A 12,949-nucleotide genomic window follows, 5' to 3' on the forward strand; every position below is an offset into this window, starting at 1 on the left:
GGACGCCCGGAGCTTCACTTGTGTGGTGGCCGTTATGATCCAGATAAGACTCTGGCACATCCTTGCTCTACCTTTGGGAGCTTTGCAAACCCATCTCCGGCTGGCTCTGACGGCGAGTCGTGCGCTAATGATTGTAACGCTGGCGTTGCTGAAGGGGGCGTAACTCCTGACATACCCCAGGCTATGTGTTCATTTGTCGTCAGCTTCAGTGATTTCGGGGCGGAACAGGCTATATATCATATATGTGAACAAGTGTGTGTGCGCGTACCTTGATTCCCGAGGTTGATGGCCACCTTGGTAAACACTGCAATCGACATGAACGGCGAGATGCACTTGTTTATGAGAAAACCGACCACAAGCTTATGTGCTCTCTTCCTCAGCTCAGGGTCGAGTACCACGGAGCACATGAACCAAAGAGAGGGGGTCTGGCCCACAACCAGCACGCCGATCAGTTCCAGGATGTGAGCGCCCTTGGCAAGTCCGCGGATAAACAGCGCCGTGTTCAGCACCCGGTAGTACACCAAGCTCATCCGAACGACCTCGATCCCCGCTGCGATGCGCGTGGCCAAGATCATGTTTTCGCCGGCAAGGTAGAAGAAGTTGTTGAAGTACGCGTTCGAACCCCATCGCCGGCGTTGGCTCAGATAGTGTCGCATGGTTTGCGGCGCCAGAGTCTCGCTCACGGCGCCGGGGACGAACAGGGTACGGAGATGCATCCCCTGGGAGAGCATGGAGTACGTGAGCCGCCTGTCGGTTCCCTGAGTAATTATCTCGATCAGCAAAGACGGGACTTTGCGTGTGCCAGCATGTTAGAATACCCATCATACCAAATATTGAACCTGGTGAGACAGCATCATGTTTCCCGTCACCGGCTCGGCGTATTTTCTCATCGCCCCTGCCATCTCTTCTCTGACTGCAATCATTGTGATGCATCCCGGCAAACAGGTGACCTTGCCGACGAAGCCCTCTGCCCTCCTTCGGACATGTTGTCCGAAGGTGTACTTCTTGGGATAAGCCTCAACTGTTCCACTGCCTGGGCAAAAGAAATAGGGACAAAGATTTACTACGCACCTGGAATTGCTGGTAGAGATACCAAAACGACCACTCATATCCCTTTTCCAGTCCAACCAGCACAAGACCACAGGCCGCTATGGCACTCTCATCCCGGGCCACTGCTTCTGCCAACTGCGTGATGGCACCCCTGCGTACAGCCGAATCGGCATCAGTACAAAACACCATGTCGAAGCCTCTGAAGGATGTACCCTCTGTCAATACTGGCAGGACACTTTCCCATAACTCTCTCCGAAGCAGCTGTGTATACGGCGGTACGTTGTGGCGAGGATAGTTGAAGAGGTCATGGCACAAGATAAGGGAATCTTTCTTCCCGGCATTTTCGGGTTTCTCAATGACAATCACCGGTACGTCCGTGATAAACCCTGATGTGACCCGCAAGAGGCCTCGCTTCCACTTGAGAGACGCATACGGCCACTCGAATTCTCGAACGACCCGGGTCATGCGGCCTCGGACGTCTCGTGGCTTGCCATCGAGGATGACTACCATGACCTGGCGATGAGGCTCGACGCCATTGTCGCGAAGCGAGTAGATCGTTTGGACGATCTGTTCCTCGCTTTCCGAGTATGCCGGTATGAGCGAAAGAATCCAGAGCGGCGGGACTGGGAGTGGAGGCCGGTAGAAGGTCCGAATTCTCTGCATGAGTATTCCAAGGATCGATACAACCGCCGACAGGAAGTCCTTGCTCTTGACCAACAAGATGACAATCAGCGTGAGCTTGCTCTTCTGGCCGAGAACGGCGGCTATGGCCATTGAAATGTTCAGCAGAGCCACGACACCAAGAAAAACGATTCGCTGGTTTCTTATGTCTTTTGCTGTGAGCACTCGGACCGGGTTGACGGGATCCGGGTAATTCGGGCAAAGACATGCCTCCATGTTGTCTCCAGGCTGCGTACTCTGGTTGCTGCAGGTGACCTCCGGGTCTTTGGAGTTCGTGTTATCCATGATAGGGGCATGTGTCTTTCGAAGATGAATCGGTTGCAAAAGTCACCTGCAACGAGGTAGTCCGGGACATGTAGAAAAGAACTGTTGGATGCATTTACACCTCCTCCTGTCAGAGTTGTGGCTGTAAATAAACGACGGCAAAGTAGCAAATCTCTGCGACGATGGGTTTCCAGTTTTCAGTTTATCCTATAATCCCTACAGTACACCTGTTTGCGGCCTGCTCCGTAGAGTCTCTACTCCATGAAGATGTGTCCAAACCAGAAAACAAGGGCCGCTCGTCAGATTACCCACAATTGGATTGACTCGTGAACTCCGGTAGAGACGCAAGCGTCACAACAACTCTTGGATTTCGCAGCATCTATCCTGCGGTCCGACTTCTGGAGCGGGTCTGAGCCTGAGTAGCGAGATGCTAGGAACGCCAGCCAGTCTATTAGAATTCAGTGTCATACTGATGCTCACTTGGAGTTTTGGTGTGATTATCTTACCCTGGTCAGTTTTCTGCGCTCTTTTCTGAACGAGATGAGCGGATTCTCTCAAAGCCTTTCCTGTATGCGGATGAGACGTACGATAAGTAGGTTTGTCGTTTTCCAGAAACGGGCTTCGTGGCTGCAAAGGGCAAACAGAATGAGCGTTGTCAGTCCACGATGTAACGCTGACCCCTGACCTCGTCCTCTTGGCATCAGACCATGCGGCCATTTTGTGCTAGCGATGTTCTAGAAATCCATCTCCTACTTGAAAGACTGAGAGTTGGTCGTTCACGACTCATGATCAGAAGATTACTGCGTCAAGGAAACACGACCACTTCAACATTCTCTGGATGAATGTTCTGCATCCGGCACATGAGTTTTTACTCCAAATGCTTCGAAATCCATGTGGCTCCGGTTCAAACTGGCTGTTATAAAAAGGCACTTGTATTCTTCGCTCAACTCCAGAGCGTTCAACATCATCCACTCAGTATCCCTCAAAAGACTTCAGAAAATCAAACAAGCCATACCTACACGTTGTACTCTCTGCAAAACCACAATGTCTCCTCCAGTGCCCCTTCCCAGCAACATCTCTAATTGGCGGCAACTGATGCCTTTAGCACGCAAGCTATCACAAGTGCCGGAGGCCTTGGGAGTAGTTCCCGAAGATACCCCTTTGGTCGCTGTTCTGGGTGTGGGATTTGTAGGCGAGGGGCTCGTCGACGCTTTCTCGTCCCGGTACAAAGTCCTCGGCTTCGACATCAACACAAAGAGGGTTAACGACTTGCGCCAGCGGTATCTGGCGAAGCCAAACGTCAAGTTCACGACCGAGGAGACAGATCTCGGCGTGGCCACCCACTTCCTTGTTGCGGTGCCTACCCTTCTTCTCCCTGACAGGTCCATCGATCTCTCCTACCTTCGCAGCGCCTTGTCCATGGTTGGGAAATGGGCACGTAGGGGGTCGACCGTTGTGATAGAGAGCTCAGTCGCTGTCGGTCTCACGAGGGAGCTTCTTGGCCCCATCGCACGCTCGCGCGGGCTCTTTGCCGGAATGTCTCCCGAGGTAAGAGACCAAGTATCCCGTCCTGAATTTTGTATTCCAGATAAGCGGCACACTGACGTTGAGCAGCGTATCGACCCAGGCCGCACCGAGCCACCGATGCATTCTATCCCCAAAATCGTGTCTGGCTTGGACGACGTGACCCCGGGCTCGCTGAGGGTGGTCTCGCGACTGTACGGTCGAGTCTTCGACACTATTGTCCCGGTATCGAAGCCCGAGGTAGCCGAAATGGCCAAGCTTTACGAGAACTGCCAGCGCATGGTGTGCATTGCGTACGCCAACGAAATGGCCGATGCCTGCGCTTCGCATGGCATCAACGCATACGAGGTCTCTGACGCTGCTGCGACCAAGCCCTTTGGCTACCTACCGTTCGAGCCGAGCCTCGGTGTCGGTGGGCACTGCATCCCCGTCAACCCGTACTATCTGTTGTCCAACTGCGAGTTTCCTCTCCTTCATGCCGCGGCCGACCAGATGGGCAAGCGACCCGCCAAAATTGCTCGCCGCGTCGTGGACAGTCTGTTCAACGAGTCCCGGAAGAGGGAACAGGGTCAAGCGGGCGGTGTGAATACTATCATGAAGCGGGTGCTCGTCGTTGGCATTGGCTTCAAAGCCGGCCAGAGCCACATTGTTAACTCGCCGGGGCTGGAGCTCGCGAACGAGCTAGCGAAGGATCGCCGGGTCCACGTCATGTTTGCTGACCCTCTTGTTCGCCAGAATGACGTGCCGCACATCCCACGGCTGGCCGACAAGGACTGGAAGCGCGAGGAGCTAGAGATGTTTGACATGATCGTGGTCTCTCACAGGCAGTGGGGACTAGACTACAATGTGCTAGGGAGACTTGATGGGGTGTTTGTCCAAGTTTGGTGTCAGTAAGACAGTCAGATAACGCAAGTGTCTTTTAACTAGTTGTTGGATGTACTAAAAGAGTCCCTGCAAGCTCTCTCTCTACAACAATTTTCCCAACATCGTTGGATGAGTCTGATCCTGCTATACAGCCGTGAAACTACGTTGAGATGGTTTTCGGTGCCACTCACCGCTGATCAACTATCTCAATGGTCCCGAAGACTACGGTGCTTTTGCTCCATTAAGGGCATTGTATTTGATGCTACAACGCCTCAACTCTGGCTATCGCCATGACTGAATGATGACCGAGGTTATTGTGCCGGTTGGCCCATAGGCTTGGCGTAGCGCTGGACTCGGACACGGCGAGACCCAAATCATGCAGGCCGTGCAGTGCAGCAAAGACGCCGACCCTGTCTGTCTGATGCATCCCATACATAGCCAACCGCCCGGAAACCCGGTCACGGTTTCGTGGAGAATCTCACAAAAGTGCCAGCTACCCGGGATCTCATGAGCCAATTTACCCAAACACGGGCGCGCAGAAGAGGGGTTTGCATATCCGTACATGTGTCCACTCCCTACGCCGCTCCCTCGCAGCGAAGTCAGCGCCTGGCATCCGGTATCATTCCATGGTTCGTTCCCGTTCCCTCAAATTTGTTTTCAATCTCTCTTTCCTGACTCTGAGCTATAGCGGACGCGGGGTAAGATTCAGTGGGCAACAGTTGTTCTCTTGCTTGACGATTCCCTTTCCCGCCATCTTGCGACCGAGCCCCGGCTCTTGGGCGGCGAACTGCTGACCTCAATGAGAGTGAACCTCGGGAGTAGGCACAAACTGCAGAAATTATTATGATCATTGCTTGATTGCCCGTCATCAGTCGCCAGGGGTGTGCTCCGTCCAATTAGATCCATCGTTTCCCGTTTCTGTTGGTGCAGGCTTGCATGCCAAAAGACCAAAAGCGTGTTGGTCCGCCATTTTCTCTTCCCAAAACGAGTTACCAACAGACAATTCCCTCCTCAGGAGGATCCACGCACGCCACAAATTCCCACCTTTCTCTTCCGACTCTCCCACCCTCTTTATGTGTGCGGGTATATTTGTCCCTAATCCTTTTGTCATTGAAAGGCGAAAGAACCGTACCACCAGGCTCGCTTGTCGCCCCAGGACCCCATCGCAGCTTGTTCAGAGTTTTCGTCAAACCGAGAAACCTCGACGTTCTGTCCTCTCGGCTGAGATTTCGAGCGACCAGATCTCCAACATGTCCGTCCCAGAGACGTCTCATGCCCCAGCTTTCCTCGAAGCCGAACCATCACTCAACACCGACGCCGACTCTGCGACGACAAGCGCCGATGAGGCTAGCGACGGCGAGTCTGCCGGCAACGATGAGTCCGACCTGGACTCCTCCCTCGGCGCCGAGGTGCAGCCTTCCACCATGTCTCTCCGCAGCAGCATCCTCCGCTATCGCGAAGAGAACGGCCGCACATACCACGCCTACAAGGACGGCGCCTATCTCATGCCCAACGACGATCTTGAACTTGACCGCCTGGACCTCCAACACAACCTTTTCCTGCTCACTATGGGGAACAAGCTCTTCCTGTCCCCCCTGGACCACGAAAAACCCCCTCAGCGCGTTTTGGACATCGGCACGGGAACCGGCATATGGGCCATTGACTTTGCGGACGACAACCCGGCTTCCACCGTCATAGGTGTCGATTTGAGCCCGGTGCAGCCGTCGTACGTGCCGCCCAACGCCTACTTTCAGATCGAGGACATCGAGGAGGAGCCGTGGTCGTTTTCGCAAAAGTTCGATTTCGTACACAGCCGGATGAACACGGGCGGGATCCGAGACATCCCCAAGTTGTTCCGGCAGGCTTACGACAATTTGAACCCGGGGGGCTGGATAGAGACCACTGACGGCGCGCTTGCCACGTCCGATGACGGGACTCTGAAGGAGGACTCGGCGCTCTACCAATGGAATCTTTTGCTGTCCAAGGGGACGGAGGTCTTGGGCACGCCCTATGGCGCGGCCCCCACGTACAAGGAACTTCTTCGCGAGGCCGGCTTCATAAACGTAAAAGAAGTGATCTTCAAGTGGCCAACTAATCAATGGGCTAGACACCCTAGGCATAAGGAACTTGGTGAGTTTCATGATATACCTTCCTCCAAGGGCTTGACAGTAAACCCAAACGGGTCTCTTTCCATGCTCCAACTTTCATTACAGGTAATCCGGCTTGGTGGGGGGGAAGTGGTAGTTAACTAATCGCATAGGTACTTGGAACTACGAGAACGTCTTGATGGGGTTAGAAGGCCTCTGCATCGCAATCTTTTCTCGCGTGCTAGGGTGGTCAAAAGAGAAGGTGGACGTTTTCCTCGCAGAGGTACGGAACGATCTGAAAAACAGGGACATCCATGCATACTGGCCCATGTAAGTTTTATCGTCCTCAGCTGGATTAGGTTTAAATTGACCTCCGTAACAGCTACGTGGTTTGCGGGCAGAAACCATCATGAACATGATGAGAACGGGGAACTGGTTGTTTTGGTTGGATAAGCTCACTCCCAGTCTTCCCAGCGGGTTTCCTGGATGGTTGATAATGACTGGTTTACGTCAACATGCAAATCAAATGTAGTCTGTCTAATCACGACAATTAAAAGCTCCCAGTCTTTGTACATAAAACGTGTTCCTACAACCAACAGCCCTTCCAACCTTGATACCAAACTGTAGTATGAGACGCTCATCAAATATGTTCTATGCCCAATGATGTCCTCCTGGGAAGTTTCTCAGACGGTGTAACGCCTCTCGTCCGGGCACAAAACCCAACTCTTCTTCCGAAATATGGACAATAAGCCGTGCTTGCTCGAACACTTGTACTCAAGTACGGACTGTCAGAACATGGGGTCTAGGCAGCTCATTCCTGTTCAGATACAGCTCTGTGACAAAAGTTCGAATGTGTCTGCGTCATGGTAGTCCTACGCTCACAGTCGAGAATAGGTGCTCAAGGGCACTGTCATTGTTAGCAACATACGAGACTAGCGGCGTTCTTTTGCCAAACACTTACGCATTGCACATACTGAAACACGGATAAATTAGCTTCATTCGTTTCGCCCAACTGTGCGGATAGATATCCTACTTACGCCGTCTCCTAGGCAGGAATCCAAGACCGGCTGTCCATTTCGCACAGGGTAGGAGCACGTTCTAAATTGATAGTAAGGGCCACTGATACTTCCGGGCTCTTGGCACTAAGTTGAAGGTGTAAGTACAGAGCATCGGCAGTGCGTACGTCTCGAGTAGGCTTACACAGTAGACGTTGGGCTAATCGCTGTCAGTTTGAATCTGCAAAACTGGATTGGATATAATCAACTTACGTATGAGCCTGGACATGAAGCACCCGATGGCATGCCCCATCCAGCGTTGCAGTGAGCCGCGTTGGAGACTGCGACCAGAGCCAGGAGAGTTGCGGCGGTGTATTTCATGATTGATCGCAACGGCACATGAACGAGGTGGAAAGCGTCTAGTAAATTGAATGTGTGGAGGGAGGAATGATGGCATTACAGGAGGCGACAGAAGTTTTAACAGCCACCCTTTGTGATTACCGCCTTGTGATTACCGCCTTGTGATTACCCCCTTGTGATTACCCCCTTGTGATTACTCTCACGTTCGTTTTCCTCGGCCTCCGTCGCAGTATCGTGCCGATCCTGATACTACGCGTCGACTAAAACAGACATACCCGAGTCAGACATGTACTAGTGGATGTCCTGCCACAAGTAGTGATCTATTTAAGTTTCGGCAACTTGTCCCCTTTGCGGTGATAATATTGGCTCCTCGTTAACGCCCCATATAAATCGATTAGCTCACTCCAAAAACACAGCCAAGGGCACTTATCTAATGCTGGTCCCCAGCTTGGCAACTCATGTTGGAATACCTCCCAAACATCGGTCAGGCCACCACTTCAACAAATGTTAGGAAGCAAAGCGGTTTCAGATCGAACAATATCGACCTATGTAGCTTCTTGACCCTCTTTTACCTGTCTCTTTTTCAACTTGGTGGAAGATCACCAATCTGCCGCAAGTCAAACATTTCGTCGGAGGTGGCAGTGTGCACCGCCAGGCCCGAGGAGGCGCTGTGGTTTCGCAATTGTCGGACGGCCAGCCCCATTACTTCCGCTATCCCTGTAACGGGTTCTCAAAGCTGCAAAGCCGGAATAGTAAACAAGCCTTAGATCCGTACAGTTGAATTCTGCTGTCGGGGTGGGCTCCGTATCCCTTGGCGGTATGTCAGCAATCCCTGGGCTGTGATTCCTGGAAGTTGAACAAAAGCTTCCAGGGTTTAGGACTTTCCGCCATCAACTGGGTCCTGTCAATTACCGCATGATCATGGAATTTGATTGATCTCCACTACAAGACGCACAGGTATTCGAGTTAGAAGCTCAGGGATCGACAGTCTCGCACAGACTGGAAGGCCTCCCTCTCTTCCTCTCTCTCTCTCGGGCCGTTCCTCTTTTGAGTTTGAAATACACCTATTATCCCAGGTCATCAAGAGACGAACTACGGATATCAGACCCCCATAAGGACAGACAGAATAATCGCCAGGCCCAGAGCGAAGGCAGCTTGACCGCTCGCCACCCGCGCCGTCGTCATACCGTCACTCTTTCTTGGGGCGGCACCAGACAACTGGCCGCAGCGGGGCTCCATGGACTGTGGGAACATCAGCACGGTGCCGTTGCCGACGTCCCCCGTCGGCATCGTCGCGTTTCCGCCGATGGTGAAGGACGCATTCGTCGACTCGAACCCATCCCTACGGCCCACCAGCACCTCGACGCTGCGGAACGCGACGGCCGGCGCGTCCTGTGCCAGGAAATGGCCTGCTGTGGAGACGGCAAGATACGTCAACCCCCTCTCGGAATGTACCGTTCCCATCACGCCCGCGCCGGCAAGGCTCTCCGGGTTGTTGTTACGGTGATACGGCACATAGAGCGGCGCCGTTGGCTTCGTCTGGAAGCCGAGTTGTCCGCCCCACGTCAGGTTCTGGATTGTGAGAAGCGTGCCATCGTCGATGAGTACGAAGTCTTTGGTGCCGTGGGCGAGGATGACGTTGCGCGTCTTGTCGATTACGTTGGGCAGCACAGGTTGGCTGCCCGGTCCTTCTTTGATCGAGCTGTCAGTCGAATTGAAGAAGATCGGCGTCTCGCTGCAAAACTCCCATTGCTTGTCAACGGGGGCGTTGATGGCGCGCTTGACATCCTCTCGGTTGAAATACACCGGCCCAGCTCCTTTCGGCCTGTACATAAAGCCGTCATTGAAACCCAGGGGATCGTACTTGAGCGGACACATGTTGGTGACGGTATAAACGCTGAAGCATGGTGTGATCTCCATCGCAGCACCCAGAACCATGGTCCACACATCGCACTCCGGTTTGACATTTCCATCTTCGTCGACTCCCGGGGGCATCCCCGGTTGTAGGCCTGTCGGCGGGTAGACGAGGTATTTACGCATGTACTCGTCGTAGCCGCACTTTGCACTGGCGTCCTTCACCGTCCGGCGGAAGGAATCGTTAAACGCGAGCACATTGTCCCATCGGTCAATGAAGGACGCCACGGGGATCTCTTCACCAACGCTGTCGACCGAGTATACTCCGTCAAAGATCTGCATGCCCGCAACGTTGAAATAGTTCTTGTCGTTGCTGTCAAGCATGGCACTGGCAATGTACGGGCAGTACATTCCGCTGTAGGAAGAGCCGGTGACGTAGATTTTGTATCCCTGCATGGCGAAGGTGTCGATGAAGTTGCGCCAGAAGCCCAGGAACTGTCGAGCTACGTCAAACTCGTCCTTGGCGCTAGGCACACCCTGCGAGAACCCTGCGCCGATGGGCTGGTCTATCCAAACTACGTTGGTGATCCGGTGCCAGCTCCATTTGTTTCTGATGGGCTTCAGCATGCCCGGTTGCCACAGCATTGGGCCATTCTCTGATAGAAGCTCTCCTGTTGAAGAGCATCCGGGCTGTGGTGTTGTAGTCAATAACGGTTCCAACGAGGACGCTGTGCTCGACTTACACCTCCTGTTAACCAGATGAGAATCTCTTTGTTCGCTGCCTGGCTCTCGGACGGGAAGAACCAAAAGTACAACTGTCCGGCCGTATCATTCGTCTTATCAATGTTGAGCAGCCCCGCGTACGATTCGCCAACGTCGAAATCGATTTCGGGAATCTTGGTGCTGTTGACCACGTACTCTTTTTTGATACCAAAGTCAGAAATGTGTGTTTGGCTACTACGAGCGAGAGAGTTACCCACTCCGAGTCTTGTTGGTGAGAAATTTGGGTTCCCCTTGCACCTTGTTCACAACATTTTGAGGTACGTCTTCCTCCGGGCTCGGAAACTGCTGCTGAGAGAGCGATGGTTTATACTGTTTCAGGTTCAAAGTAGCAGAAACAGCCGCGGAAAGCAGGATGGCTGCATGATACCAACGCATGTTGTAGGATGGCGCCGTCGTGAGGTCAGCTCGTCGATTCCCCTACACTTGTCTTGAGCAATCAAACATCGCCCTCGGCAATGGGACGAATAGGTGATGATGAAAGTGGGGTAGAAACGGCGATGTGCTGGCTTTTAAGAAAAATTCCGCCGGTAACATTTATTTTAACATTCCTCGGAAAGGCGCGATGCGCGTTTCAAGATGTGCCTGGGGAGGGGATCACGCTCGGACCCGAGAAACGCTGCGGCGGGAAACACACATCAGAGTCACCTCAACTGGGTTTCGCCTGAGCTTATCCCAGGTAGATGTCCCATCGGACCGTCAAGCCGAGGGAGCTTCTGAAATCTAAAGAGTCTTGGTGGTAAATACTTCGGCCAGGCGGTGTCTGGAAAGCCTTGTACCAAGGGCTGTTGAGGCGAGCTAGCTCTACAGGAGTTGTGATGCACACGCCAATTAGCTTTTCGATGAAGTTTCCTGTTTTTATTTTGTTGCTTTTTTGCTGACCGATGATCAACGTTTGCTAGACTGTCTCAACGTAATCCCGTAGTATGAGCTTTGCCGGAACGGGTCTGTCGTGGGTTGAGTTATCACCTATCGTTCAGCGAACCGTGTATAACAAGCGCTTGAAGGTATTGTTTGTTGCTTCTGGTTCTCAGAAATACACCCAAAAACAGTAAGAATTTCATAGAAGACAAGGTGGGCGACCTTTTCTAGAGGCATAACCCCTCTGGCTTTGAGCATCACATGCAATCGTACGTTCATACGTAGAGCTAGCTGAAGCTTTAAGTTAAGGGGCCGGCTTCGACAAAGGTTACTTAGTGAAGTCAAGAATGCGAGGTTTTTACATCATAAAAGTCAGAGGCAGTAATGTTGCAGCTCCCTTTTGTCGGCGGATGTTAAGTGGAATTGTTTGATGTTTTCGTTTGGGGCAGAATATCAGATGACAATCTGGAGATTGCTGATGTCTGCATAGAAAGCATGCAACTGTCAAGGATCACAGACCCAGTAAGTCCTGGTCTCATGACTTCTCTATCTTTCTTCTACAATGTTAGTTCTCGGACCTGGCTTGAACACCGCTTGCAACCTGCCCTCCACTGTCACTGTTATTGCACGCCTCAAAAGGCAAGGTATCCGAGGCTGCAAGGGTCATCTCATCTTTACCAGGAATCTAGAACTCTGTTTAACAAGCAAGTCAGGAACAATTCAAGGCAAGTATTTATGTACATTTCTTCGCTGGTCTCCTCCTTCGAGTCAGTAGTCAGCATTTGGGTAGCATCTTTTTTACGCAAAGCATGTTCTTTGTTAGAACATTCTGCCTCTCTCGAGTGGAAACTCACTCATGGTCATAACTGCATGGCATCTGTACCAAGTTTCTACAAATTGAATCTGATGGGGCAGCCCTTAGGCCATTATTCGTCACTGTCTGTCCTTCACATGGAACCAGAAGGATGAGCAGGGGCAAAGGTAGACAGAAAGATTGCAGTATACAGTTTGTGTTTGTATTCTCTAATTTTGTACCACATGCCTGTGACATACCCAGCAGTGCACGGAAGATACACGTCGTCAATGCACGACTTTCTCAATAACTGATTCAAATCCCTTCCAGTCACCCTGCCAGAACTAGTTACTTGCTAATAGACGCACCAGGTCCGATGCAGAGAGCTTTAACATTCATATCTGAGTTTACTTAACAGGAGCTGCACACGAACAATGGAGAGGGGCAAAAACAAAAGATAGGTCCATCCAGGATTCGAACCTGGGCTTACGGAAGATCCGAGTCTTGAGAGAATCAGAATCCGACGTCCTAACCAACTAGACTAATAGACCGTGGAAGACTCCGCATTCGCTTTTAGTCCTGTGGGATCGTGCTGGCATTCTGGAACTCATGTTTCGCTGAAGTCAGGGCCTGGAAGTTGTTTATGTGGGGGTTATCCACATGCAAAAACCACCTCTAATTGACCCTTGCTTATAAATTCTGCTCATAGATGGACTCTTCAACAAGCAACACGCCCTTGTTGAGATACTATACAAACTAGTCCTATTCTGAACCTTCTGGTCCAAACTCAGTGTCATGAGACTAGAAACGCCCAAGCAATGAAAGATGACGCATAC

The 12,949-nt window shown here is 52.1% G+C and overlaps 6 protein-coding genes across 6 annotated transcripts; 3 read left to right on the plus strand and 3 right to left on the minus strand.

Annotated features, from left to right (window-relative positions):
• Window positions 1–32: 32 nt before the first annotated feature.
• CH63R_13957 (ESV-1-84 protein) lies at window positions 33–2,016 on the minus strand (the record flags this gene model as incomplete). The annotated part of the gene is made up of 4 exons (XM_018308931.1): window positions 33–229; window positions 269–758; window positions 828–1,004; window positions 1,072–2,016. 4 exons carry the CDS (start codon window positions 2,014–2,016, stop codon window positions 33–35), a joined length of 1,809 nt encoding a protein of 602 aa, XP_018151249.1.
• Window positions 2,017–3,039: 1,023 nt separating this feature from the next.
• On the plus strand, window positions 3,040–4,413 carry CH63R_13958 (UDP-glucose 6-dehydrogenase; the record flags this gene model as incomplete). The annotated part of the gene is made up of 2 exons (XM_018308932.1): window positions 3,040–3,543; window positions 3,610–4,413. 2 exons carry the CDS (start codon window positions 3,040–3,042, stop codon window positions 4,411–4,413), a joined length of 1,308 nt encoding a protein of 435 aa, XP_018151250.1.
• Window positions 4,414–4,890: 477 nt separating this feature from the next.
• Window positions 4,891–5,177, plus strand: CH63R_13959 (uncharacterized protein; the record flags this gene model as incomplete). The annotated part of the gene is made up of 2 exons (XM_018308933.1): window positions 4,891–5,012; window positions 5,072–5,177. 2 exons carry the CDS (start codon window positions 4,891–4,893, stop codon window positions 5,175–5,177), a joined length of 228 nt encoding a protein of 75 aa, XP_018151251.1.
• Window positions 5,178–5,456: 279 nt separating this feature from the next.
• CH63R_13960 (Methyltransferase) lies at window positions 5,457–6,883 on the plus strand (the record flags this gene model as incomplete). Its single annotated transcript, XM_018308934.1, has 3 exons — window positions 5,457–6,513; window positions 6,644–6,800; window positions 6,853–6,883. The coding sequence occupies 3 exons, from the start codon at window positions 5,457–5,459 to the stop codon at window positions 6,881–6,883; spliced, it is 1,245 nt and encodes a 414-aa protein (XP_018151252.1).
• Window positions 6,884–7,368: 485 nt separating this feature from the next.
• Window positions 7,369–7,846, minus strand: CH63R_13961 (uncharacterized protein; the record flags this gene model as incomplete). The annotated part of the gene is made up of 5 exons (XM_018308935.1): window positions 7,369–7,377; window positions 7,432–7,443; window positions 7,508–7,612; window positions 7,671–7,685; window positions 7,739–7,846. The coding sequence occupies 5 exons, from the start codon at window positions 7,844–7,846 to the stop codon at window positions 7,369–7,371; spliced, it is 249 nt and encodes an 82-aa protein (XP_018151253.1).
• Window positions 7,847–8,926: 1,080 nt separating this feature from the next.
• Window positions 8,927–10,837, minus strand: CH63R_13962 (Serine carboxypeptidase; the record flags this gene model as incomplete). The annotated part of the gene is made up of 3 exons (XM_018308936.1): window positions 8,927–10,369; window positions 10,423–10,598; window positions 10,660–10,837. 3 exons carry the CDS (start codon window positions 10,835–10,837, stop codon window positions 8,927–8,929), a joined length of 1,797 nt encoding a protein of 598 aa, XP_018151254.1.
• Between the last annotated feature and the right edge of the window lie 2,112 nt (window positions 10,838–12,949).

This window comes from Colletotrichum higginsianum, chromosome 10 (genome assembly GCF_001672515.1).
Source record: "Colletotrichum higginsianum IMI 349063 chromosome 10, whole genome shotgun sequence".
Taxonomy (NCBI): domain Eukaryota; kingdom Fungi; phylum Ascomycota; class Sordariomycetes; order Glomerellales; family Glomerellaceae; genus Colletotrichum; species Colletotrichum higginsianum.